Consider the following 27014-nt stretch of genomic DNA (forward strand, 5'->3'; position numbering starts at 1 on the left):
TCCCTGCGACTCCCCCTCGCCCCCTCTCTAGGCTGGCTGGCTGTCGGGAGGAGGAGGGAGGATGGGTGTGGAGAGGCCTCGCCGCGTCGGTGGTGGCGTCAGCAGCTACTGCCACCTGATTGGCCTCCAGCTTTGGCTCCCAACCACAGGAATGCCTGGGCCCCACCCTCTGGCTGCTCAGAGATGGGGGGTGGAGGGTTATAGAGGCCCCCAGATGCTGACATCTGGGGCTGCTGGTCCACTCCTGCTGGGCAGCAGAGCTCAAAGGGGCTGCCTTCTAGTCCCTATCAGCTGGAAAGAGCAGGAGAGCATGAGGAGGAGGGGCTGGGGCGCCCTGGGCCGGCCCCACCCTGTCTCCCTCTCATAGCTGGTCTCTCTGCAGGGGAGGTATACAGGCCGGGCCATTGGGACTTGAGATGAGCCACCCACTTCTCTAAGCCCCCCTTTTTTCCTCCCTGTCTCCAGGAAGAGCAAGGGGACAACTGAGGTTGGGGATGGAGGTTCCCAGAGGGGCATTGTGCCAAGTGTGGCCCATGATTCCAGTGATTAGGAGAGAACATCCAGGGCCTAAGCCAGCACAGCAGCTCCCAGGGCCTCTGGGGCTTGGCCCTCAGCCGTCCCTGGCCGGACAGTGACCTCAGGGCCAAGCAAGCTAACATCTGGCTGGGGGCCATGAGGCCAGGGACATGGGTACTGAGCAGGGAAGACTGGTCCTAAGCTCTGGCACAGGGCTACGGGTGTGCCTCAGACACCCTCTGTGGGTCCTGCTCTTGATCTGCACACTTCATGGTCTATCTGAGTGAGCGGGGGACAGTGCAGGTTGTCTATCACCGCTGTATAAACCAGATCCCGTGACCCTGCTGAGCACAGGTGCCTGAGCTGGGCTGAGCACGCTCCCATGTGGAGGGCACACCAATGGACATTTGTGTCCCAGTGTCATGGAGTTGAAATCTATGCATTGTGACAGATTTTGGTGTGGGCACTGGGGTAAATGTTGCTGCTGGTGAGCAAGCTACACAGTCTTGCTGTTTGAGGGCAGAGGTTGGGTAGTGTGCAGTGGTATTTTGAGGAGGGACTTTGGTGGTACTTAGGTTTATGGCTTAGGCATGGTGTGGTGCATATGTTATGGCACACTGTACCATATGGTGTACCATATGAAGGGGGTTTTATGGGTTGTGTATCTGGTGTTTTGCTGAGTGGTCCCCATGGCAGTGGGGTTCAGGAGGCCACACGGCGGGTGGGCTGGGGAGAGCATATTTGTTGTGCATGCAGGTCTACACCTGCGGAGACACTCATTGAGGTCAAGGATGAATTGGGGTGGGGGGCACAGGAAACAGACACCTTTCACAGAAGCAACAAGAACATGCCAGTCTGGCAGGGCCCGCTGGGCCACTCTCCTTCCAGATATCCTGGCAGGAATCCTGCCTGCCAAAGCACAGAGCGCAGAGTTGCCCTGAATGAAGCAACCTGCAGCCCCAGCCCAGGGATGGGTCTGGCAGCCCAAGTTGGGCAATACCAATCTGTGTTTCCTTCTCTGTATTCTACAAAGGCCAATGTAGGGGAGAAGGACTTCTTCTGCCCCTGGGTTCAGTGGCTGAACTCACCAGCTGAAGGATGTCCTCGTCCTTGGGCATGATGGAGAGCTCCAGGGTGTCATCACTGCAGACACAGAGAGAAGGTCAGGCCAGGCTGAGGAGACCAGAGATCCTGGTACAGGACCCCAGGACCAAGGGTATGGGGTGGGCTGGGAGCTCCTGGAGGAGGAGGAGGGAGGCAGAGGGAGCTCACCTGTTCTGGATCAGAGCTATGACCTGGGAGTAGGTTTTCCCAACGACACTCTCCCCGTTTACTTTCACCAGCCGGTCTCCTGAGGACAAATGGCAGGGCCTACATGTGAGCGGCCAAGGCGTGTCTATGGCCCCTATAGGAATCCCTATGCCACGTAGGAATGATACCAGAATTCAAGAATTCCATCCTGGGGCTGGGAAGGTGGTTCAGTGGTAGAGTGCTTGCCTTGCATGCATGAGGCCCTGGGTTCAATTCCTCAGCACCACATAAACAGAAGAAGGTGGAAGGGGCTCTGTGGCTCAAGTGGTAGAGGGCTAGCCTTGAGCTGAAGAGCTGAGGGACAGCGTCCAGGCCCAGAGTTCAGGCCCCACGACCGATTTAAAAAAAAAAAAATTCCATCCTAGCTGTATGCTAGTGGCTCACGCCTGTAATCCTAGCTACTCAGAAGGCTGAGATCTGAGGATCAAGGTTCAAAGTCAGCCCAGGCAGGAAAGTCTGTGAGATTCTTTTCTCCAATTAACCGCCAGAAAACTGGAAGTAGAGCTATGGCACAAAGTGGTAGAACACTAGCCTTGAGTGAAAGAGCTCAAGGACAGCATCCAGGCCCGAGCTCAAGTCCCCCAACTGACAAAAATAAAAATAAAAATAGTTTCATCTCATCTTGAAGGTACAGATCAGAGTCCTGAGGTAGTGTATGGTGTGTGTGTGTGTGTGTGTGTGTGTGTGTGTGTGTGTGTGTGCAATAAACAAGGTAACTGAGACAACTCACCTGTTCGAAGCCCAGCCCTATGGGCAGGGCCATCATCCTTCACATTCTTGACAAAGATGGTATCCATGGGCTCCAGGCGATGCCGGGGGGAGGGTCCTGGTGGTCATCAGCCAGGTTAGCTGGGGTAACTGCTGCTAAAGGTCAGCCACACCCATCAACCCAGCTACACACATACTACACACACACACACACACACACACACACACACACACACACACACACACACACGGTACATGCAGGATTATCACACTATCAAAGACACAAGCATACACATAATACACATAGCCACACATCCATACTGGGACACTGGGAACAGATTCACAGAGCCAGACAAGAGGTCATACCTGAGAAAAAGACTACTTTCCTGGACACAGAAAGAGCTGCTATGTAAATAACTGTGCCAGTAACCAGACTGAATAGGGCATGTATATTCAGTTCCTTCCCTCACTGTCTACTGGGGAGACAGAGTCACAAACACTAGTCACAAAACCAAGAGGCCATATCAAGGCCTGAAGATACCTGGCAGGGGAGACACAGGCATCCAAAGAAATGTCCGCAGCACAGACCCAGGGGCCTCCGACACTCACAACCCCACATGCTCCCTTCTCCAAGGTCCAGGGTGGGGGAAGGGCTTCACAAACAGTCCTGAGCACCCTGGGTGGGGCATGAATCCCATTACACCCCAACAATAAATCTCTGTCCTCCAAGTAAGCCTGTTCTAGGGCAGCCATCTCCCTACCTACAACACAGCCTGTGGTACTGGGACTCAAGAAGTCAGGTCCAAGAAGGCTGCCCATTTAGGAGTTCTTACTCAAGTACCCTAGCAGGCCCGTGGAATAGCAAAGCTGACAGCAAGGGGAGTTAGGTTTGCATCTTAAGAAAGACCTCAGGACCCACCTACTTCCACCAGGACCCACTGTCTATCCATCAGGAGAGCCTTTCCTCAGAGCATCCCACCACTGTTCCCCAAGCCCTGCAGCCTTGGCTTGGGCAGAGAGAAACTGGAGGGAGGCCAGGGACCACAAGTGTCAAAGAGATACCCATTTGTGAAAGGGACAGAGCCTTCAAGGAGATAAACATGAGGACAGAAAGGGAGGAGGAAATGCCCAGGGTGAGCCAGATCAGGAGGCAGAGAGAAGAAAGCAGGAGTAGAAAGTGGGGCTGAGCAGGGAACTGGAGAGAAACAAGCCAGGGTGAGTGCAGCCACCACCATGACCACCCTAGCCCCTGGAACCTGCCTGCTCCAACCACCCTTACCTCCTCCGGGGCCTCTGGCTCGGCCTCCATTCTCTTCCTCCTGCAAGGAACAGAGAGGTAGGTGTGGCCCCAGGTCCTGCCCTCAGCAGCATCTTCAGCTTTGGGGAGGGCCAAAGGGCCAGCTCCAACTCCATTGAGGGCTGGGAGGCCCCTCCAAGCTCCCAACACCCCTTATCTCCTTTCAACTGGCTGGCAGGGAGTGGCAGGGCTATCAGCGGGAGCACGGAATCCCAGACCATATTCCCCACCAACATGTGCTCCCCACCCCTCACACATGCCAATTCCACCAGCTTAGCATCCTAGCCATCTGGAAACCCCCAATCCACCAGGGACCCACCTCCTCCTTCCCTTGGGAAGCTCCTAGGAAAAGGGGAACATTCCACATCCTCCTCACACACAGAAGGCTAAGGCCAACACAGATAAGCAGCCTGACAAGTGCAAGTAGTGCTATCTCAGAAGAAGGGGACAGGAAGAGCTGATTAGCAGTCCTCTGGGGGAGGAGACCGTAGGGCATGTTTGAAAGTGGCTGGAGCAGGCACTCTGGGGGAGGGGAAGGGGTGTCAGCTGCTCCACGCAGGAAAAAGCAAGCACATGTAGGGCTGGGATCTGCTGAGCTGAAGCAGAAGGTCAATACCAACAAATGGCAGAGGTCAGGTTTGAAAAGAAAGAAGAGGGCCGGGCGCTGGTGGCTCACGCCTGTAATCCTAGCTACTCAGGAGGCTGAGATCTGAGGATCTCTGTTCAAAGCCAGCCCGGGCAGGAGAGAACGTGAGACTCCTATCTCCAATAAACCACCAGAAAACCGGAAGTGGCGCTGTAGCTCAAGTGGTAGAGCGCTCGCCTTGAGCTGAAGAGCTGAGGGACAGCGCCCAGGCCCAGAGTTCAAGCCCCATGACCAACAACAAAAAAAAAAAGAAAGAAAGAAGAGGGAGCCAGGAAAGAGGGGTCAGGATCCTAGTAGCTAGGTTCAGAGAGTCACAAGACCTCCTAGGAAGCTCAGGAGACCACTCTGCTGAGGTGGAGGGCACTGGCTTTAGGGAGCAACTAGAAGGAGGTCAAAGACAGGCTAAGCCAGCAGGACATGGCATTTCAGAGCTGGACCACCTTCAGTATCATCTTGTCCAACCCTCTCCATAGGCGCTTCCATTTTACAGAGGACAGGCATGCCTTGTCCAAGGCTCAGCAGTAGAACCAAAGGCTGGATCCTGGGATTTACTGGCAACCTAGTCAGGCCAGAGTGGAGCAAAGAAGGCTGTTGGATGCTGCTGGAACCCAGGCCCTCTCCTGTGTGCGGTGTGTGCCCACTGATGTGAGCTGACAGCAGGGAGAGCGGGTGGCAGAGGCAGACAGATGCATTAGGACGGCTCAGTTCTCTGCAGGCTCCAAGGCTGCAAAACTGGGCCTCCTCCTGCCTCTAGGCCAAGAGCCCCTCCCAATCCTGGGCAGGTTTTGGAAACTGAATGGAACCACTCCTGACTTGCCCTGCCCCAGACTTTGCCAGTGCCCCACGGGAGAGAGAGCTGCTTCGGCAACTGTCTCCCTCAGCAGGGTCCCCTGAGAGAAGATGGCAGGGGTCCGGGAGGAGGGGCGTTCTGGAGAAGGAGAGGAGGAAAGACTGGGTTTCACGGAACTCAGGGGATGATATCCTGGGGCTTTTAGAGGTAGACAGTGCTACAGGCCATCAGCCCCCACTTTGGTACCAGGCACAGCTGCAGCCAATGACAATAGTTATGCAGGAGCCCCTGATTCAGACATGTGTAAGAGATGCAGTGACATGTGCACATTACCTAAGTTAAGTGTATCTCTATGTATACATAATATAGATACACGTGTACCTGTCCAAGCCCAGCATAATTGCATACGGGTGTGCACTGAGACATGCAAGCAGCACACAAATACAGTGACATGTGACATCTAGGTACTCTGGCAGGGTGGGACCAAGGTCCCTAGTGTTAGCATCCCAGTCCTGGGGGAAGGAAAGAGGGGCTTTGCTGATTCCAATATAAATCTCTTTCTGTAGGAAGAGATGTGGAGGAGAGGCCCTTGTAGGGAGCCCTGGGTGCTGCCAGGCACCCATACTCCTCCTCTTCCCTTGGGGACCCCTACCCCCCAGCCTACAACTTGGATTGAGCTGAGGAACCCTGGTTCCCTGACTTTGGAGAACTTGATGATGTTTATATTAGGGCTTAAGATGTTCTTAGAGATCGAAGCAAAAACTACCCTCAAGCTACAGCAGAAAAGGAACTGGAGAGGGATGGAATGGTCCCCAGTCCTCAGGGAGTTAGCTGTGGTACCAAGACAACAGCCCAGGGCTCTTCTGTCCTATTCTGGAGCTCTTTCCAGGCCACAGAACTGTGGCAGGCGGAATAAACACAGGGCACTCTGGGAATGTGTTAAATGCCCTGATCTCTCAGGCTAGGGATAGGTAGGGCAGACCCAGCTCACAAGCATCCAGTGGACAAGGAGTCCCAGGAACTCCATCTTTCTTTTCCAAGACAAGTGTTCCCTTTTCAGAGACCAAATGTTATGGTAGGGGCATCCTGACTCCCCACCCATCCTGACTCCGCCACCACTTTGCTCCTCCAGAATAGTAAGGGAGTTTGCTTATGGTCTCATCGCACCCATGTTCCAGCCCCTCCAGCTCACTTCCCTGAAGCCTTCTTCTTTGACTTCAGCAGAAGTCAGGCAGGACCCCAGGAAGGGCTGCTTCTCTGAGACGGTTCTAGGAGTCACACACCCTCTCCCTCCCCCATCAAGCTTCCAGGACTAACTGGAGCTGGTAGGTGAGCTGGGCGTACCTTCAGGCTGCAGTGCACAGCTGACTCGGGAGGGTACACGATGAAGTGGCGCAGGGTGAAGCCAAAGCCATCCTGGAGACTTTTGCGCAGCAGCAGTGTCCTCGGCCCCTGCCAGGGGAGGGGCCGCCCAGGAGGGAAGCCATCTCTTGGGCCCAGTGGCAGCTGCAGAGTACAGGGAGATAGGGTAAGTGCTATGTGACCATCACAGTTCCTGCCGCCTAAGAACTGAAAGGAATCACCAGGGGTCCCTGGCTCCAGGAAGCCAGGTACCCTAATCTGCCCTTGACCTCCAATTCCTTCCACCCTACCCTTCTCAGCCCAGCAGATTATTCCTTCCTTGTTTTCCTTTCAGACCCGTCCAGGTTCCTTTGCATAGCTTGCTGCAAACCAGACATTCATTCAACATTCACTGTACACCTACTATGTGCTGGGCAGAGAGAGTGCTGCAGATTAAGCACATCCATAGACAAATAGGGGACACGTACACACACACACACACACACACACACACACACACACACACACACACACACACACACACATACACAGATGGAACATGCCGCAGACAGGCACACATACAAACATGCACACGGACAGAACCACAGATGCACATATGGATGAGTACACACACACACACTTATGCAGACAGACATATTGACATAGCGCACAGTTGCACATACTCAGGCTTGCATCCACAAGTGCGTACACACACATCTGTGTGCAGACTTGAACACACATCCTTCTGGAACAGCAGCAGGAACACACCAGGGACTAAGAACCACGAAGGAGTAGAGCAGACATCAGATAAGTGAAAGGACTTCCCTAGGTCCCAGAGCCCAGCCCAGCCCAGAGGCCTAAATGGTTCACCAGGAAAGGGAGGGTGGGAGACCTTCAGCCCTCTATCCCACCTGCCTGCAGGAAAGAATACTTGAGATTTCCCTAGATGACATGGCTGTGAGTAGCTGAAAACAGGGTTAAAGGTGCCACACAGGACTGTTTCGGGGGTCAGGGGGCAAAATAAGACAATTGGTGCTTAGGAGAGGTCTGCCTTCCAGTCATCTTGGACACCAAGAATGGCAGGTGACAGAAAGGTGTGAGAGAGGCTATACAGAGGGTCTGGAAGGAGAAGAAAGGAGTGAGGGAAAGCAATTAGTTGGGGGAGGGCAGGAGGCTTCTCTAGGGTGCTGGGGGGAAAGGGAGAGGTGGCCACAGGAAAAGCTGGGAGGCCTCCTTCTCTCAAGGACTCTTCAAGCCTTCCAACCCCTCCAGGGGCAGCCTGAGCAGAGTAATGCCTCTAATCCAAACCTTCAAGGGGCAGACACTGTCTACCTTCATAGGCCACCATGCCTGGCTCCTCAGCTCAGCTAAGCCTGCAGCTGTAGAGAAATGTACAGAGGGCTGGGTTCTAGCGAGGAGAAGCCCACCAGATCTGGGCTGAGCTCTCACATCAATCTAAATTATTCTAGTGGCTGGAGGAAACTGGAGGACTCCTGCACTCTAATGCCTTGATGCCGAGAAGCCCATGGCCAGCATAGTCCACCCTGAAAACACAGCCAGCCAGGGAGGGCTGCGCGGTGCACGTGTGCAGACCTCTGCTAGGGCTAGAAGGCTGAGCTGCAATGGAACAGGCTTAGCGAGGATCCATCCCCAAATCCCAGAAGATGAAAGAAAAAATGGGACAGAGGGAACAGGCTGGCTGGTTAACAGCCCCAGAAGACAGAGGCGGGGGAAAGACACCAGGAGGCTAAGAGACGCTCCAGGCAAGAGAGACCTCATCATACACAATGTGGGAAAAACAAAACAAAACAACCCCAGCAGTGAGGTTGGAATCTCCCATCCCTAGAAGGGTCCAAAACTGGACCACTCTCAGTCTGGGAAGCCTTAGCAGGGATTCCAGCATCAGGACTGAGATCGAGTGATATTCCTCTGCTCTTCCCACTTACAGCTACAGCATGGACTCTTCCACTGAGTCCCACAGCCCATGAGGGTCCAGAGAGCCCAGAGAACATTCCATGGAAATTCTGCTGAGGTCTGAAATCCCCTGGATTTCCTATCTCTGCTGACCTGGCAAGGAACTGATCAGGAAGAAAAGAGGACGTAGGGTGGGTCCCCTCCCACCCAGAACACACTGGCCTTTCTGCAGAAGCTCCTGCTCCTGTTTAGTGTGGGCTGCCTCCCCTGCTCCACCCCATGTCCCCACTCATACACACCAGGGCTCTGAGCTGAGGCTGTTTGCAGGGCTCATTGTTTTGGTGTCCTGGATTAAGGGTTAAGCCACCAGCTGCCCCAGTGATGAGAAGTGGCTGGGACAGGTCCCCACACGCCCCCTGCCCCTCCCCCTGCACACATCCTGACTGGAGCTGCCAGCTGTCTAGGGGGTGCCACTCCCTGGGGAGACCTGCCTATAATCCAGGACAGTGGGCCTGCCTTCCTCCAGGAGCTCCATCCCCTCCTAGCTCTACTGGTGGCCCCTGCCTTATCTCTGCTTCTTCCTTCATTTGTTCCTTCCTCCAGGCTCTCTTCTCTCACCCCTTCCAACTAGGCTCCTGAGAACATCAGCAATGCCCTACCACAGCAGCTACCACACTTGTGCCTAAAGAGGAGACACCACAGACCCAGATCCAGATGGTTCCATTCCCTCTGTGGGAAGTTCTTTCTCTGCCTTAACCTCAGTCCTTCATGCTGTTCATGCTCTCCTCCCCTCTGACCTGGTACAACCCTGAGTCTTATTCCTGTCTTGAGGGAAAGGGAGGTGACAGTCACAAAAATAAGAAAACAGAAAGTGATTAGACTGGGAAGAGGTACTGCCCACCTCTCTCCAGCTCTGCTTCTCTCTGATATAAGAAAAAAGACAGAAGAAGGGCAGGGGGACTAGGGACATTACTAATTAAACTTTCCTGGGCTAGAACTAGGTGCAAACACTTTCATCCTCATGTCAGGAAAGAAAAGAGACAACCAGAAGCACCAACTGGTATGAGAGAAGCACAGAAGGCCCCAGGTAGGCAGAAGTGGATATACAGCCTGTTGGTGATACCAGAAACTAGAACCCAGGAGGCCTACTCCCCTGCCCCCCCTCTCCGGAGCATAAAGAGGTCATTACAGAGAGTACAACATTCAGGCTGGGCATGGAGCCCGGTGACTCATGCCTACCAGCCTGGTAGATCCCGGACATCAGAGCTAGCCCTGGGGCTCCCGAGATCACCCACTACCTTTTGGGGCCCATTTTGCCATCTCAGCCTCCTTTGCCCACAAAGCCCCTGTGGGCCCCTAAATCCGGGTCCTATCAGGGAGAGGGTGCGGTGGTACGTACGGCTCAGGTTAATGGTACCGGTGTCCAGCTCTGGCTCCAGTCCCTGCCAGTCTACACACTCCAGGAACCCTAGATGCCTGGTCTCTTCCAACCATCAGGTCCCTTCCATTCTTCCACACCAAGAGGGTTGAGCCCAAAGGAAAGCCACCACACCCAGAGTTGAGTGTGTGTGTGTGGGGGGGTATTCTCCAGCACCCCGAGGAAAGTGTCACGCCACCAACTCTGCCACGCTCACTCCCATCTCAGCCTCCTCCAGCACTACCCACGCCAGGACATCAGTCCTGCAGGGCACAGTGCGCACAGCTGTAAAGTCTCAGGGAGTTGGTTGGGCGTCCCCAACCCCTGCCAACACTTGGCTGTGCCCCCCCCGCCCCCCGCCAGCCCCGGTGCTGCTCACCCTGGCACGGTGCAGCCCGGGCGCGCGGCGGTTGCTGTGGCTGAGACAGGGCAGCCAGACGCAGCGTGGCTCCGGGGCGCTGCAGTCCACGCCGACGGCGCGCTCCCAACGCCAGCCCCCGGTCCCCGCGCGCTCCACGCGCCACACGGCGCTGCCCACGAGCGCCGCGGCCGGCGGGGGCCTCCGGGCACGACCACCGCCCCGGCCCCCGTGCGCCCGGGGCCTGGCTTCCGGAGCGGGGCGCGCCGTACCGGGGCCCGCGGCCACTACTCGGCGCGCGGTGGAAGGCGTCCTTGACCCCACCGGCAGCAGGTGGACCCCGAGGGTCCCCGCCCGCCCCCCGGAGCCGCGGGCCCGGGGCCCAGGCGCCCCGAGGGGACGAACGGCCCGCGCAGACGGAGGCAGGACGGCTGGAGCAGCGCCGCGCCGCCTCCCGCGCCGCCCCACTGACGGCGCTGGGGCCGGGGACAGCCCGGGCAGTCGCACAGGGCAGACGCCTCCCCCTCCGGGGCGGCCCCTGAGCGCGGCCTCCCCACCCCGCAAACACGCCCCCACGCGCTTGGCGCGCCTGACATTCCCCGCACCGGCTTACTCGGGCAGCCAGCCCCTTACCTTGAACACCCTGGTCCCCTCCCAGTGCGCAGGTGGGCACGCGCGCACGCGCGCGCGCGCGCACACACACACACACACACACACACACACACACACACACACACACGGCCAGACCCCTATAGATTCCCATGGACACCCACAAACTCCACACCGAGAGATGTCGGGTACCCACTGCACAGCGCAGTCTAACCTGTCACGGCCACCGGCCAGCACATAGTACGGGACCTACTCTGACCACCCACACAGATACCCTCAGGGGGCAGATAGAATCCTCACCCCCCCCTCCCTATCCGCTCTAGAAGAGGGGTCTCTGCCAAGCCAACAGCTCCAAGCTCTGTGATGGCCCCCATCCCTAAACCACTTCACTGTTCACAAACAATGCGCTTGGCCGCCACAGCGGGTGACCCACGTTTGTAGAGGACAAAAACTATGGCCCAACAGCACCCAGCTTGTCATGGCGGCACTGAGACACCAAAATCCAGAGCCCCACATTCCAGCTTTGGATCGTGTCCCCAGATCCACGGGAAGAGGTTGGGCCCGGGGGGGGGGGGGGGGGGGGGCAGGATCAAGGGAGGGAAGGGAGGAGAGGAGGAAGGGTGAGGGCCAGGGTGAGGCCCAGGCAGCCTGTGTCAGCCAGGGAGCGGTTTTGTTCTCCTGTTTCCTGTTTGCCGCTTGTGGGCCGCCCACCCCCTGCAAGAGCTGGACCCCCACCCCCACCCTGCGGAAGCTCGAAGGGAAGAGCAAGGCTGCCACCAGCTGAGTCAGGAGGACCTGGGGGACCAGGGGGAAGGACCCCAGTCAGGGACAACAGGGCAGTCAGGGACCGTGGGTTGTGTCTCTGTACCTCCACTGACCCTCTTCCCTCTAGTCCCTACAAAATCAAGAACTCTGGCTCTGACTAGTTCCTACCCTGCACCTCCTTGGTACCCCCAACCCCAAAGCCCTCATAGACCTCATGGATGGCTAGAAGTGCAGCTTAAGATGTCCACCTCAGTCATGGTGGCCACGGGGAGGGGTACGCTGCAGGGAAGGCAGAGGCTGCAAGGCTGTCTCCCAGCATGCAGCCAGGAAGTCCTTCTAGCTGCTTAACTGCCTTTCCTCAGGCTTTAAGTTCAGGGCCAACAGGTACTACCTGCCTGGGATCAGAACTTCAGAGGATTCTGGGGTCGGCCAGGAGAGGAGCAGTAGAGATGTGGCCTGAGGTTCCTGTCTCAGACCTTGAAAGGGAACAGCTGTCTCTGATGTGAACTTCCCAACCTGGCAGGGGCAGCAAGGTCGGACAGAGAAGGTAATAGACCCTTTCAGTCCTCCTTCCCTTTACCTTACTGCCTCCTCAGAGATGCACATAGCCTGAATAAATGATTCCGAAGGTCTGAGGAGCCTGCTCCCTCCCCTATTTCCTCTGGGAAAGGAATGTGGGGTGGGCCCCAGAGGCAGTGGGGGAGGGGGCCCGAGGCCTGGGAAATACCAGGCGTTGCTGAGATTCTATTCCAAGCCTTCCTGCCCAGAGAATCCTCCCCCCCCTCACACCCTGCCCAGCTTCCTCCCCCTCCATGGCAGGAATTACCCCACTGAGCAGTCCTTCCCATCCCCCTTTAGTTTGACCAGCTTGCAAAATCCATTCAACCTATCTTCCTTAGGGTCCCTGGGAATACAGGAGTACTCCCCCAAAGGGAGAACATGCAGTCTTCTTCCTCCAGAGATAACCATCCCCAAATGCTTGTAAGTACTTTCACTAGTTTTCACGGGGACCCTAAATGCTGGGTATCCAGGGATTGCTCTTCATACACCCACTTTTTTTTGTTTTGTTTTGTTTGTTTGTTTTTGGCTATAGAAACAGGTTCAAAGAGAACAGTGGTCTGGTTAAGTCATGGCTGTTTTTAAGCTGAGACCAGCTTCCAGGGTTCTGAGCCCTCACCTAGATCTTTTGTATCACTCTACCCATTCAACCACCACATCTGGTAGAGTGCTGGGAGAAGGGGGAAGGGGAAGGAGTGCCAGGCCAGGAGCTTTTGAAGACTCAGGTACCCTCCATCTCTGCCTGCCACCAGAGCCCTTAGGGTTCTTTCAGACATATCACCCAGCTCCTGAAGCGCTTGGGTGGTCCCTCATTTCCTGACAGACTCAGCTAGTGTCTTCACCACCAACAGAGACCCCCCCAGGTACCAGGAGATCCCTGACATGCCATCAGAGGCACCCGAGTTAGGGCCTTGGGCTTCAAGAGCGGAAACGTGCAGGGCCAGAGCCTGGTCATCAGGAACTGGGGAAGGGGAGGAGATCGTCCTGAAGCCCAGGGGTCAGGGACATGAGACAGAGGGACACTGATACTGCTGCAGAGCCTGTGGCTCAGGAAGTGAGAAGGAGGGCCTCAGGGTCAGTCAGCCTGTTTTTCCTTCCTCTAGCTTGCTCAACACCTCTTCCCAGAATGCAGGCCCCAGACTACAAGGTGACCAACAATGCCCCCACCCCAAAAGAATGATCCAGATGAAGCTCACCTGATCCCACCAAACACCAACACATAAACATCATCCCACAACCTCGCACATAGCCAGGGAAAATCCACCTGACACCATGGCTATCCCAGGGCATGCAGGCCATGTGATTTCCCCAAAACGCCCTCCAGCCCATGCCTTTTACCCCTGTTCCAGTCTCCTCTCTCATGGGCAGCCACCTCCTGGGCCTCCTCCACCCTTTAGCCCCATTTGGATGCCTGGTTCCCAGCACTGCTGGTGAGGAGGCCCCCACCTGACATGCCCCAACAGGCCAAGTTGATAGGCCGGTCAAGCAAGCCTGAGCTCCCCGCACCCTCCACATGCACACAACTTGTATCATCAGGAACTTGAGGACCCAGCACGAAATCTGACAAAGGGTCTCTCCAGATCCTGTGTCACACTCTCCCCTTCTAGGGTCACTTTGCCCTGGGTTCAGATGAATTGTAACAAGTCACTCTTCCCCAAACTAAGCCAGAGCTATTGAAGGCTAGGGCTAGTGAGGCAGCCCGAACTTCAGATGCCACACACCCCAGCACCATCTTGGAGAGGGGCCAGTACAGGAGCTCTGAAGTCCTCTAAATGCCAAGACCTCCTGGATCCCAGTCTCATGTCTACCCCTTTTGAGCTGAGAGACCCTGGCCAGTTAAGTTATCCAAGCTCTTTGAGGCTTGACTCCTCACCAATAAATGAGGAAGTATGTAACTTTCACCTCAAAGGACTTTAGGAGGATTAAGTCAATTAATGCTTACATAGCTGGGCGCTGGTGGTGCATGCCTATAATCTTAGTTACTCAGGTAGCTGAAATCTGAAGATCACAGTTCAAAGCCAGCCTGGGAAGGAAAGTCTATAAACTGCTTAGCTCCAATTAGCCACCAAAAAGCCAGAAGTGGGGCTGTGGCTCAACTGGTAGAACATCAACTTTGAGCAAAAAGCTGAGGGATAGTGCCCAGATCCTGAGTTCAAGCCCCAGTACCACTTACATTTAACATAAATAAGAAGTTATCTAAAACAAGAGGTCACAGCTGAGCACTGGTGGCTCATGCCTGTAATCCTAGTTACTCAGGAGACTGAGATCTGAGGATCAAGGTTCAAAGCCAGCCCAGGCAAGAAAGGTGGTGAGACTTATCTCCAACTAACCACCAGAAAACTGGAAGTAGAGATATGGCTCAAAGTGGTATGCTGCTAGCCTAGAGCAAAGAGCTCAGGGACAGTGTCTGGCCTTTGAGTTCAATCCCATGACTGACCAAAAAGAAAAAAGTCTTAGCACAGGCCTGGAGCACACAGTAGGGGTTTTATAGATGTAAGCTGCTTGGATTGCAGTCTCTCACACCCAATCACTTACATTCACATATGCAAACAGGGCCTAGTGTGCACAAGGCCTGGTGACACATACAGACACCTAGGCAAACACATTTACATGGAGATGACTCCTTCCCCTTCCCCTAGCAGTCCCAGGCACAACTCTAGCCCTAGCTCATCGGCCCTTTGGGAGTCGAGAAAGGGGGTAGGTGACATGATACACCAGGATGAAGCTGCTCCTAGTGCCAGGCTGGCAGGAGGGCTGAGGCCTGCCACACAGACGCCAAGGGAGGGGAGACCAAAGAAGAGTATCTTCCTTCATGGTGGGAAATGAGTACTTGCAGAAGAGAGCAAGCTTGGAGCCAGCCACAAAGTAAACAACCGGCAGAGCCATGGCCCAGGCAACCACAGGCAGAGTGGGACAGGGAATGCCACAGACTCCCCCCTCCGCCCTGGACCCACTCCACCCAGCAGTGAGTCCCTGGGCTGTCTGGGGCCTTCTAGTCTCCAGGCCTGCCAAGAGACTCCTCAAGGGGAAGAGGCCTTCCCCATCAGACTGGGAGCTCTATACCCTGACAGTAAGGGCAAAGCACCACCCCAGTCTAGGTTTCCTACTCTGAAAGCTGAGATTTGAGGATTGTAGTTCAAAGCCAGCCGGGGCTGAGAAGTCCAAGAAACGTATCTCCATTTAACCAGCAAAAACCCAGAAGTGGAGGTGCCACTCAAGAAGTAGAGTGCCAATTATGAGGGGAAAACATGAACAAGAACTCAACACCCTGGCATTCAATCCCCAGTCTGGCACAAAACAAATCAACACCTCCTGCCCTGAAAAAAGGTTTGATGGATGATGACAATGTGGAGAAATTAGAGACCTTGTATCCTACTTGTGGGACTGTATTAGGGTGCAGGCCCTGTGGGAAATAGTTGGGACGTTCTATAAAAAGTGAAATATAAAATTATTGTATAATCCAGCAATTACCAGTATATATATATATATATATATATATATATATATATATATATTAAATAACTGAAAGCAGAAAATGTTTGTATACTCATATTCACATATGTGTATTCACAACAGTCAAGAGGTGTCAGCAGCCCAGGCGTCCATCTATGCTTGGGATAAACAACATCTAGCCTACACATATATTCGAAATGTGGTCTATCCATATAATGGAATACTATTCAGCCTTAAAAAGAAATGAAATTCTTCCCATGCTTCAATATCAATAAGCCTTAAAGATACCATGTTAAATAACAATAAAGCAGACACAAAAGAGTAAATATTATACTATTCCACCTATATGACACACTTACAGTCATAGAGACAAATTAGAATGAGTAGCCAGGCAGTGGAGAAGGAGAATGAACAGGGAATTCCTATTTAATGTGTATTGACCGTGATCTGAGGAGGATACAGAAGTTCTGGAGATGAGGGTTACACAATGTGCCACAGAGCTGAATAGTTAAAAATAGCTAAAGCCAAGCACCAGTGACTGACTCATGCCTGTAATCTTAGCTACTCTGGAGGCTGAGATCTGAGGGTAATGAATGGGGAATTCCTATTTAATATGTATGGACCGTCATCTGAAGAGGACACAGAAGTTCTGGAGATAGAGGGTGATGAGGATTGTACAATGTGCCACAGAGATGAATATTTAAAAATAGTTAAAGCCAGGCACCAGTGACTCATGCCTGAAATCCTAACTACTCAAGAGGCTGAGATCTGAGGATCATTGTTCAAAGCTGGCCCAGGGGAAGGAAAGTGTGTGAGACTCATCTCCAGTTAATCACCAAACAGGTGGAAGTAGAGGTGTAACTCAAGTGGCAGAGTGCTAGCCCAGGCTCTGAGTTCAAGCCCCAAGATTCACATGCACATGTGCATACACACACACTACACACACACACTACACACACACACACACACACACACACACGCACACACACACACACAGAGGTAAAACAAACCAGCAAGTTTCCCTGCCCTCTACCACCTGGCAGAGGACCCAGGGCTCCCACTATTTGGTTCACCACCCTCTCAAGGCTCCAATTACTCCTGTGTGTGCGTGTGTGTGTGCGCACGTGCGCGCGCGTGTGTGCGTGTGTGTACGTATGTGCGCGCGTGCGCCTGTGTGTGCTGGTCCTGGGGCTTGTACTCTGGGCCTGGGCATTATCCCAGAGCTTTCTTTTGTTCAAGGCTACTTTTCTGCCCAGGCTGGTTTCAAACCAGGATCCTCAGGTCTCAGCTTCCTGATAGCAAGGATTACAGGTGTGAGCCACCAGCGCCCAGCTATTCCAATCACTCTTGATGGAGATGACCACCCTTGGAAGCTGGACAGCAGATGCACAGGTGCTTCCACATCCTTCCAACCTGCTGAGCTGGCAGGATGATGGAAGTTTCCTTGGTAGAAGCCTGCCTCATTGTGGAACTCCTACCCCGAGACCCAACCCCACTGAGCATACACCTCAAAGGTCTATTCCAATCCCCCCATGAGCTTGCACACTGTAATACAAATCACCTGTGTGCCTACAGGCATCTATGCTAAAAATAAATAAATACATAAACCTACCTAGGCACTGCAAGGTGCCCATTCTATGGTCATGCAGTCAGGGAAGACACCCCATCTGGCCGGTCTGTGGGCAGCAGAGCCCCCTGCTGGCCTAGCCCTAGCATGCCTGCCTTGTCTCCCTTAGAACTGAGGGGCAGGCAGGGTGTGCTGCTCTCTATCGGCTGGCAATCTACAGGCCCTTGAGCTCTAACCACAGCCTAAAACACCCTCTCCCTATCCCTACAGAGAAGAGGACAGAACTACTGTGGGTTTCAAGGTCTCCCTTTGGCCCAGCAGAGAGGGGCCAAAGCCTGCTTTAGGGTAGACTGAGTGACTCTGAGGAAGTCAATCCTGGAGGCAGGAAATACCTGCGGTGACTCTGCTCCCAAGTCAACACATCCATCCCCGCTGGACAGCTCACGTCAGAGAACTACTGGCTAGGTGTGAGTCACTTTATGATCCCCTCCTACAGAATTCTTCCTGTTGTCTGACCACCTGCTTAGAGACAACAGGTGCATCCACTGCTTTCTTTCTGAGGAGAACTTAGGTCTAGTTAATCAGAGCCCACATCCCCCCCCCAACAAGTTTCAGCAGGCTTCTCCCCAAAGGGCACAGAGGGCTCCTTGCAGGGAGAAGCTCTCAGCCCCACCCCTGAAACCACCCACCCCCTCACCCTAGGCCTGCCCAACCTGCCCAGGTTACCTTGACATTCATACATGGCTCTGAAGTAGAGGAGATGGTGGCTGTGTAGGGACAAATTGCCTCCCTGGGTTTCTGCCCATGAGAGAGCTGTCTGGGTAAGACTGTAGTCAGAAGAGGACAGAAGGTATCACCCTGGGCCAGACTCTTCCTTCAGTGGGTCTGGCCCACATGGGAATGCGACAACATAGTGCCTATTTGTTGAATGCATGTGATATGCCAGGGTCCCTGTGTGGCAGCACCATGGCTAACAGCAGAGTGGCCTCATTTTGTTTTCTTTTTTCTTTTTTGTTGGTCATGGGGCTTGAATTCAGGGCCTGAGCACTATCCCTGAGCTCTACCACTTTGGTGATTAATTGGAGATAAAAATCTCAAGCCTCGGGGCTGGGAAGGTGGCTCAGTGGTAGAGTGCTTGCCTTGCATGCATGAGGCCCTGGGTTCAATTCCTCAGCACCACATAAGAAAATAGAAAAAAGCCGGAAGTGGCTCTGTGGCTCAAGTGGTAGAGCGCTAGCCTTGAGCTGAAGAGCTGAGGGACAGCACCCAGGCCCAGAGTTCAGGCCCCACGACTGGCCCCCCCACCAAAAAAATCTCAAGCCTTTCCTGCCTTAGCTAGCTTTGAACCTCGATCTTCAGATCTTGAGTAGCTAGAATTACACACATGAGCTGCCAGTGCCCAGCTCAGAGTAGCCTCTTGAAGCAAAGGTGCTGGCCACCCTGCAAACCACCCTAATTTCTCCCCTATACTTGAGCTTGAGCTAGGAAGAGAATGCACAGAGGAGAAGGAGACAGGACAGCAGTGTCCCTAGGCTGGCACCTGCTTAGCAATTGCAAAGCCAAGTTAAAACCCTATTGGCAGGAGGAGTGGGGAAAGGGGAAAGTGAAAAATGGCCAGGCTAATCATTTCAGTGCTCCTTTCTGACTAAGTAACCTCAAGATCATCATTTAAGGTCACATGGGCTCTCACTTGTTCAGCTACAAAATGAACTTGGGAGAGAAGCCTAGCAAAACTGCTAAACCTTCATCTAGGACTAGCCGGGCACTGATGGCCCACACTTATAATCCTAGCTACTCAGAAAGCTGACATCTGAGGATTGGGGTGGGAAGCCACTTTGGGGAAGACAAATCCAAGAGACTCTTATTTCCAACTAACCAGTAAGAAAGCCAGAGGAGTGGCTCAAGTGGTAGAGCACCAACCTTGAGTAAAAAATGTTAAGGGAGGGGCAGGGAGTGTGGCTTAGTGGTAGAGTGCTTGCTAGCATGCATGAAGCCCTGCGTTTGATTCCTCGCTACTATAAAAACAGAAAAGGCCAAAAGTGGCGCTGTGGCTCAAAGTGGTAGAGAGCTTGCCTTCAGCAGAAAAGCTCAGGGACAGCACCCAGGCCCTGAGTTCAAGCCCCACAACCAGGGGGAAAAAAAGTTACAGGAAAGCCTGAGGCCCAGAGTTCAAGCCTCAGTACCTGCACAATAGAATTCATCCAGCACTGGCATGTGTGCAATGTCATAGCTCCACGCTCCATCCCATCTTCGGGGTGTACTCTGCCTCCCAAATGCCCCCAGTTCACCCCCTCCCATCCACCACCCTCACCAAACTGCTCTGTCACCCTCTGTCTCCTGACAGTCCAGACTGATTGTTTTAAGGTTCTGACCAGCAGGCCCCATGGGACAGGCCTCCAACTTTCACACCCCCTCCACCCTTCTTCTATGTTCCTGTCCCCCTGGTTTCCTTCCAATTCCTGAAAGGACAAGACAACCTCCAGCCTGGGGTCCTTTGCACTGCTGTTTCTGGAATGTTTCTCTCTTCCCCGATTCCCTCCCTGCCTAAGTAATCCACACCCTAATTAACTCCTACCAACCTGGAGCCCTCAGCACAAATGTCCTTCCCAAGCTGGTAGCTCACACCTGGAATCCTAGCTAGTCAGGAGACTGAGATCTGAGGGTCGCGGTTCAAAGCCAGCCCAGGCCAGGAAAGTCCATGAGACTCTTCAATTAGCCACCAGAAAACTGGAAGTATCACTGTGGCTCAAGTGGTAGAGCACTAGCCTTGAGCTGAAGAGCTGAGGGACAGCGCCCAGGCCCAGAGTTCAAGCCTGCGACTGACCAAAAACCAAAACAATGTCCTTCCCCAAAGCATCCTCTAGCTGGTGCAGATCCATGCGAAGCTAGACTGACCAATACAACTCAGCTGCTGTGAGTTGTCGGGGGTGAGCTCTGTGCTGCTTTGCAGGGGGTGGGGACGCGTAGCCCAGCATGGGTGCTCAGCACATTGATTCTGAATGTGGGGGACGCAGGAGCCTCTGGGCACAGACCCACCCCCAGGGGGTCTGCCATTGCTGCAGCTGCTTCAGTCTTGGGTTCATATATTTACACCCCCACCCCTTCCTCCTAGGGAACCATGTCTGAAAGTGGGGAGGGGAGGCCACTGGAACAAGGACGTAAGAGTAAGGGAGACAAGGGACACTGCTTCCATCCTTCCTACAGCTGTGCCTCCCCCTGCAAGCCATGCCTGGCACCAGCCCTGCTCATAGGCTCTCAAGCATCTCAAGCATGCCAAGCTTTTGCCCCAAGGCATAGCGCTTGCCTATCCGGTCCCCAGTGTGCTCCCACTGCTACGCAGCACTGCGACCTGGCACTTGCCTTTCCTCCTGTGTCTTGCCTTGATTGACCCCTGTCCTTCAGGACTCAGCTGAACAGTTTCCAAACAGCTTTCCTAGCTGGCAAACTGAGCAATGTGCCAGTGTTCCACAGCAGCAGCCTTAGCTCAGGTTCCAGCCCAGGTGTGTCCTCCCATCTGCCAACAGAGCCAGGCTCCCAGACACCTCATCTCATGCCTCATTACTACCAGTTTCTCCCTTTAGGCCCGGCCCAAAGACACGCCCCCTCTCTGGGGCCTCAGTTTCCTCGCGTGCACTCAGACACAAGGAAGCAGCTTGGGGGTGAAATCTCAGGAAGAATGGCTTAGTGGAGGAAGACGGGAGGGCAAGTGGAGAGACAAAGGAAGAGGGGAAAGAGAAAGGAGAGAGGGAAGGGAAGGATGGCCAGCCAGGAGTGAGGAGCGCCAAGTATGCGAAATACGCCAGCCCCTGAGCTATGAATAGTGTAGCCTGGGCTGGCAGCCCAGGTGAGCCCTTCCTACAGCAGCCCCCCACCCCATCCTTCCCAGTGGAGTTTGCAAGCGGGCCTGAAATAGGGCGTGGGCTGAGGATGTATGCTTTTGGAAATAAAAGCTGAGCAGTAGAAACGAAGGGTGTGGTCATGAAAATGAGATGTAAATAAATAGCAGCAGGCATCTCTGGATTGGTGGATCCCTGCCCAGCTGGAGCTCTGGTTGAATAGACACTCAACAAAAGGCAGTACCCAGCCCCCAGCCTCTGCATAGGGCCCCTGCCCACAACTTGCTGGGGCTGCATTTCCCAAGCTGGGAGGTCCGCTCTTGCCGTCCCATAGCTGAAATCCCAGCAACACAGTGTGGCTTCTGGAGACTTCTCACCTTCTCTGCCAATGCCTCAGAAAGATTCTACCCCCTTCAATGATGTCCCTGACCACCCCAGCCCCAGACCAGCCTTGCCTCCTCCCAGTTCACAGATCTAATAGACAGCTGAAAACAGAAAGTGACAACTGCCCCAGCCTCCTCTCCTTCCTTCCTTCCTTCCCTCCCTCCCTCCCTCCCTCCTTCCCTCCCTCCCTCCTTCCTTCCTTCCTTCCTTCCTTCCTTCTTTCCTTTGCCAGGAATGGGGCTTGAACAAAGCCTCATGCTCTTACTTCACTTCTTTGCTCAAGGCTGATACTCTACTATGTGAGCCACACCTCCACTTCTGGCTTTTGTGGTGGTTGAGGTAAGAGTCACACAGACTTTCCTGCCTGGGCTGGCTTTGAAGGCCAATCCTCAGATCTCAGCCTCTTGAGTAGCTAGCACAGGTATGAGGCACTGGTGCCGGGCCTCCCAGGCACTTTCTTGTCAGAGAATATAACAGTGACCACAGAGATAGGAGTAGGAAAGAGAAAGGCCCAATTTTCAGTTTGGATGCTGGGTGATATTTACCCTCTCAAGTTCTCAGTTCTTGCAGCTTACATGCCAACACCTTGTTTGTTTGTTTTTGTTTTTGGGTCTGGTTGTGGGGCTTGAACTCTGGGCCTGGGCTCGGTCCCTCAACTCTTCAGCTCAAGGCTAGCGCTCTACCACTTGAGCCATACTCGCCTCTTCCAGCTTTTTTCTTTTTGCTTATGTGGTGCTAAGGAATCGAACCCAGGGCCTCATGTATGCAAGGCAAGTGTTCTACCACTGAGCTACCTTCCCAGCCCCCATGCCAATATCTTGTGATGGCCTTTGAACCTCTATCAGAAGGGGTTTCTCTAAAAAATTCTCAACTTGGGAGCTGAAGCCGTCACTCAGTGGTATAGTGCTTGTCTAGACTGTATGAAACTCTAGGTCAATCACCCTTCCCACAACAAGAAAAAGGTAGGGGTGAGTGGGGGAAATCCTCAGCCTCACCAACTAGTCTTTCTCTCTTGCCATCTTCCTTTTTTTTCAGTTTTGTGTATGTGTTTCTGGGAACTGAATCTAATTCTTTAATGCTAGGCAAGCAACCTACCACTTAAGCCATACACTCAGTTTTTTTTTTTTTTGCTTTTATTATTATTTTTTGCATGCATGATAGTCCTAGGGTTTGAACTCAGAGCATAGGTGCTATCCCTGAGCTTTTGTGCTCAAGGCTAGCACTCTACCACTTGAGCCAAAGCTTCATTTCTAGCTTTTTTTGGTGGTTAATTAGAGATAAGGGTCTCACAGACTTTCTTGCCCAGGCTGGCTTCAAACCTCAGTCTTCAGATCTCAGCCTCCTGAGTAGCTAGTATTACAAGCATGAGCCACCAAAGCCCAGCTGCTTTTACTGGTATTGTTAAAATTGCCCAGGGTTGGCCTTGAACCTGAGATCCTTCTGACTCTGGTATGATCCTGGGAGCTCCACTTGAGGAGCTAGGATTAGAGGTATATATTACTATGTACTGGTTATGGCAGTACTGGCTATGACAATTCTATCCAGCTACTCTGTCTCCATCTTTTTTTTTTTTTTGTGAGTCATGGTGCTTGAACTCTGGGCCTGGGCTCTGTCCCTCAGTTCTTCATCTCAAGGCTAGCATTCTACCACTTGAGCCACAGCTCCACTTCTGGTTTTCTAGTGGTTTATTGGAGATAAGAGTCTCACGGACTTTCCTGCCTGGACTGGTTTTGAACCATGATTCTCAGATCTCAGCCTCCTGAGTAGCTAGAATTACAGGCGTGAGCCACCAGTGCCCAGCTCTGTCTCCATCTTTAAACTTTATCCATCACCTTTGTGACATTCACACTCACAGAATGTCACAGTGAAGTATCTGTGTCTGTGCTGGGTTCAGGTTTTACGTTATGTTAGTAAAATCTTGGGTGAGGGGATCATAGTTGTATTCTGGACTGGCAAGTAGTGGAGATGTAATTCTCACAGGCTATGTTTCAAAAGTCATAGTGGAGATTTTCATTTGGTTTGGGGGCAGTCAGAAAAGCAGATAAGGAACCTCTAGAGGGGTCAGGACTGTGTTTTATTAATCCGGGTCCCAAGAGCATCCGGAACACAGATCGCATGCTTGTAATGACCACCCACAGAACCATAGCTGGTTTGCTTTAACATTCTGCTCACCGCCTGCTTTTTCCCAAGCATGGAGCCTCCCATGCCACTCTAGGCTGAATTAGGGAAAGAGCAGGAAGGACAATGTATGCCAGCCTTGCCTGGGAATGTACTCAGCAGCCCCAAGCCATGCCTGATCTCTCAGAAGGTCTTCTCCTTACCAATAGAAGACCAAGACCTCTGGGAGCCAATGGAGGAGACAGAGGTTGCAGGGGGGGCGGGGGGGGGAAGGTAGGGGACTACTGTCCTCTCACCACCGGCCCCAACCTGTCATATGGGGCCCTCACTTCCTGCCTCCTCTCTTTCTGATGTTCTCCCTCTCTGAGCTCCAGGCCCACCTCAGCTGCCCCCACAGGTCCCCCAGGTGCAGCAAGGTGGAGGGGCCCAGGGCCAAGGCTTCATTAGAGCTAATGAGGGCTCCGCTCTGCAGATGCCAGCCCAAGATACAGGCAGCACCAACGTGGCTCATGGGCCCTCAGCTCCCTCCTCCTCTCTGGCCACACCTCCAGGAGACTTCCCAAATACAGCAAGGGCAGTGGCAGGTCACTTAATGATGGGCTGCATTCTGAGAAGTGCTCAGGGGGGTGATTTCATCACCGTGAGAACCCCACGGTGTACTTACACAAGCTGAAACGGCCACCATTTCACTAGGTTGATATCATCTCATGGGACCACTGACACAGGCTGCATGCAGCGGTGGCTGAAATGTCACTAGGCAGGGCAGGGCAGGACTGCGCAGTGCTGTGACTCCAGAGAGGGGGATGGGGGCTTGAATTAGATCGCAGCACCAGAGTGGGACAAAGCTCAGGGCACCCTTGTCCACTGCTCAGTCCAAATCCAAACACATGAAGCCCCATTTCCTCCTCAAAACTCTGGGAACCCACCAGTAGAAACCTGCTCCTTCCTCTCCCTCTTCCTGGCCTCACAGCAGGTCAAAGCACAGGCTCTTCCACCAGCTTCCTTCAGTCTTCTCTCTTCCTTCCTTCTTGCCTATCCCCTCTGCTCTGCCTCATCCTCTCGGCCTGTCCTTTCTCTAAGCCTCAGTTTCCCCAAAGGGAAAATGGAGAGACAGGAGAAGAGGTTTGGCCTCCAATATTCCTCTATCTGAAACAGACAAAGGTGTACCCTCTCTAGTGGGCTTTCCTCTCCTTTCCTCCCATCCTTTCTCCTTCTTTCTCTTCCTTTCCTTTCCAAAATCATACTGTTTCCTCCACGTTAAAGGTAAGGGAAACTGCTGGGAAGGTGGCTCAGTGGTAGAGCGCTTGCCTTGCATGCACGAGGCCCTGGGTTCGATTCCTCAGCACCACATAAACAAAAAAAGCTGGAAGTTGTGCTATGGCTCAAGTGGTAGAGCACTAGCCTTGAGCTGAAGAGCTGAAGGACAGTGCCCAGGCCCAGAGTTCAGGCACCATGACTGGCAAAAAAAAAAAAAAAGGTAAGGGAAACTGTGGTGAAGTGTGGAGGTCTCCACTCAGCCCTTTCTAAGCCTTCTAAGGGCTCCTTGGAGCAGGGAAAGCCCAGATGGCCCAGATCACCACTTCCCTCCCTAAGGCTCTAAGACCTACGTGTCCCTACCCAATGCTCCCAAGGAAGAAAAAGCTGCTGGTTTAGGAAGCCAGCGGCAGACAGAAATTAAACTGGAGACATAGAAACCAAGCACCTGGCCAAAAGGAACTCTGCCTTTCCCTACATTGACCCCCACCTTGGCACCAAGACCCCTGGTGGCTGTCCTCCCACATGGGTCCTATGTGCTCCCCCAGCCCGCCACATTCCTCTAGGCCCCAAGCCTCCCAGTGCCTGCCCACCCCACAGAGGCAGCCCAGGCTCTCCACCATCTTACTGTCTCCTCCTGAGCTTTGAAAGGGTCTCACTTCAAAGACAACCTGCCTGCAGAGGGCTCAGCCAGACCTAGGGCCAACTCCTCGGCCAGATTCCAGGGCAGCGAGGGACAAAAGCCCCACTGTTTCCCCGACCCCCATACGCCCCCAAATGCATTGGGCATAAGAAGGCTTTCTTTCCCCAGTTCCGCTCCTTACAGACCCAGGCTCCTTGTCACAGGGAGTAGCCCTGAAGAGGCTTGGAGGGGGGGGGAGGGGGCAAGAGCTCCTAGTTTCCCCACCCCTAACCCTACCCACTCAGACCCCTCAGGCATGCCGGATGACCAGACAGCCTTGGGGTGGGCTTCAGGATCAGTGACTTCTTGACTAGTGGCTCAGGCTCCTCCCCACCCCTCAGCCTCCAAGCCCTTCAGCACTGTGATGGCCTCCTGCCTGCTTCCACCCACCAGAGCCATGCCCATCCTTCCAGGCCTCCTCCAGGCAGGCTCTCAGGTTCCCAAGAGGCCAAGCATCTGACTCACTCCCATAGCATGAGAGAGGAGGTAGGTGTCTGATGGCTTATCCCACAGCTGGTCCTAAAGCAGAGCCCTAGGGTTTCCTGGGCTGACCTCTCCTCTAGTGACTGAGTTCTCTGCGGACCATATTTCTGTCCAGTCTGATCTTGTCCATCTCTGGTGATGGAGGCTTCATTACCTCCAGGATCCGCTGACTTCTTTTTCAGATTACTCTGACTATCAAAGGTTCCTTTTATTGAGCCAAAGGTGTGTTCTCTGGGCTTGTCTAGCATGTGCAAGGGATCTAGGTACCACTCCCAGATCAAAACAAACAAAAAAGTCTTCTCATTTCCATCCATTGATTATTATTTGTTTTTGTTGTTGCTAATAGTTGGGATTACCAAATGATATTCATTTTGCCTGTGTTACCTCATTCGATCCTTTTGATAATTTTGTTATTATTTCAGGGATAAGAACACTGAAGCCAAAGCTAGGTGCCTGTGGCTCATGCCAGTAATCCAAGCTAGTCAGGAGGTTGAGATCTGAGAATGGTGTTTTGAAGCTAGTTGGGTAGGAAAGTCTGTGAGACACTTATCTCCAATTAACCACCAAAAAGCCAGAAATGGGGACTGTGACTCAAATGGTAGAGCACCAGCCTTGGGCAAAAAAAGCCAAGGGACAGTGTCCAGACCCTAAATTCAAGCCAGAGCTCCAGCACCAAGAACAAAAACAAAAACACTGAGGCTGAAACAATTAAGTTGTCCAGTGCCACACGGTGAATTATGGAAACAGAAACCAGAACTTCAGCAGGCTGAAGCCAGGAGGCGGTATACTAAACCACAGCGGGTGGCCAGGCCCAGGCTGCTCCTCTTCCCATACTGGCCTGCTATGTGAGACGGTAAACTGTGTCTCCTACACTTTCTATCCTATCCTAGCATACACTCCCCTCCCACTCCCATCACCCACTGTTAGCACAAGATGAAGAATGACCTGGAACATTGACTAATATTAATTCAAACTAGCGAAGAAAGAACAGTGAGGGGGAAGGGGTC

At 53.5% G+C, this 27014-nt stretch overlaps 1 protein-coding gene across 1 annotated transcript in view; it reads right to left on the reverse strand.

Moving 5' to 3' along the window:
• Window positions 1–3086: 3086 nt before the first annotated feature.
• Window positions 3087–27014, reverse strand: part of LOC138831090 (rho GTPase-activating protein 23-like) — a 29047-nt gene continuing 5119 nt past the window's right edge. Inside the window, exons 2-4 of the mRNA XM_070028197.1 lie at window positions 6613–6774; window positions 3815–3854; window positions 3087–3211 (exon numbers count right to left, since the gene is read on the reverse strand). Of these exons, the coding sequence (XP_069884298.1) occupies window positions 3141–3211; window positions 3815–3854; window positions 6613–6774 (273 nt within the window). The 3' untranslated portion in view covers window positions 3087–3140. The remainder of the gene's footprint in view (window positions 3212–3814; window positions 3855–6612; window positions 6775–27014) is intronic.

This window comes from Dipodomys merriami, unplaced genomic scaffold (assembly GCF_024711535.1).
Source record: "Dipodomys merriami isolate MVZ:Mamm:240054 unplaced genomic scaffold, mDipMer1.0.p SCAF_19, whole genome shotgun sequence".
Classification (NCBI taxonomy): domain Eukaryota; kingdom Metazoa; phylum Chordata; class Mammalia; order Rodentia; family Heteromyidae; genus Dipodomys; species Dipodomys merriami.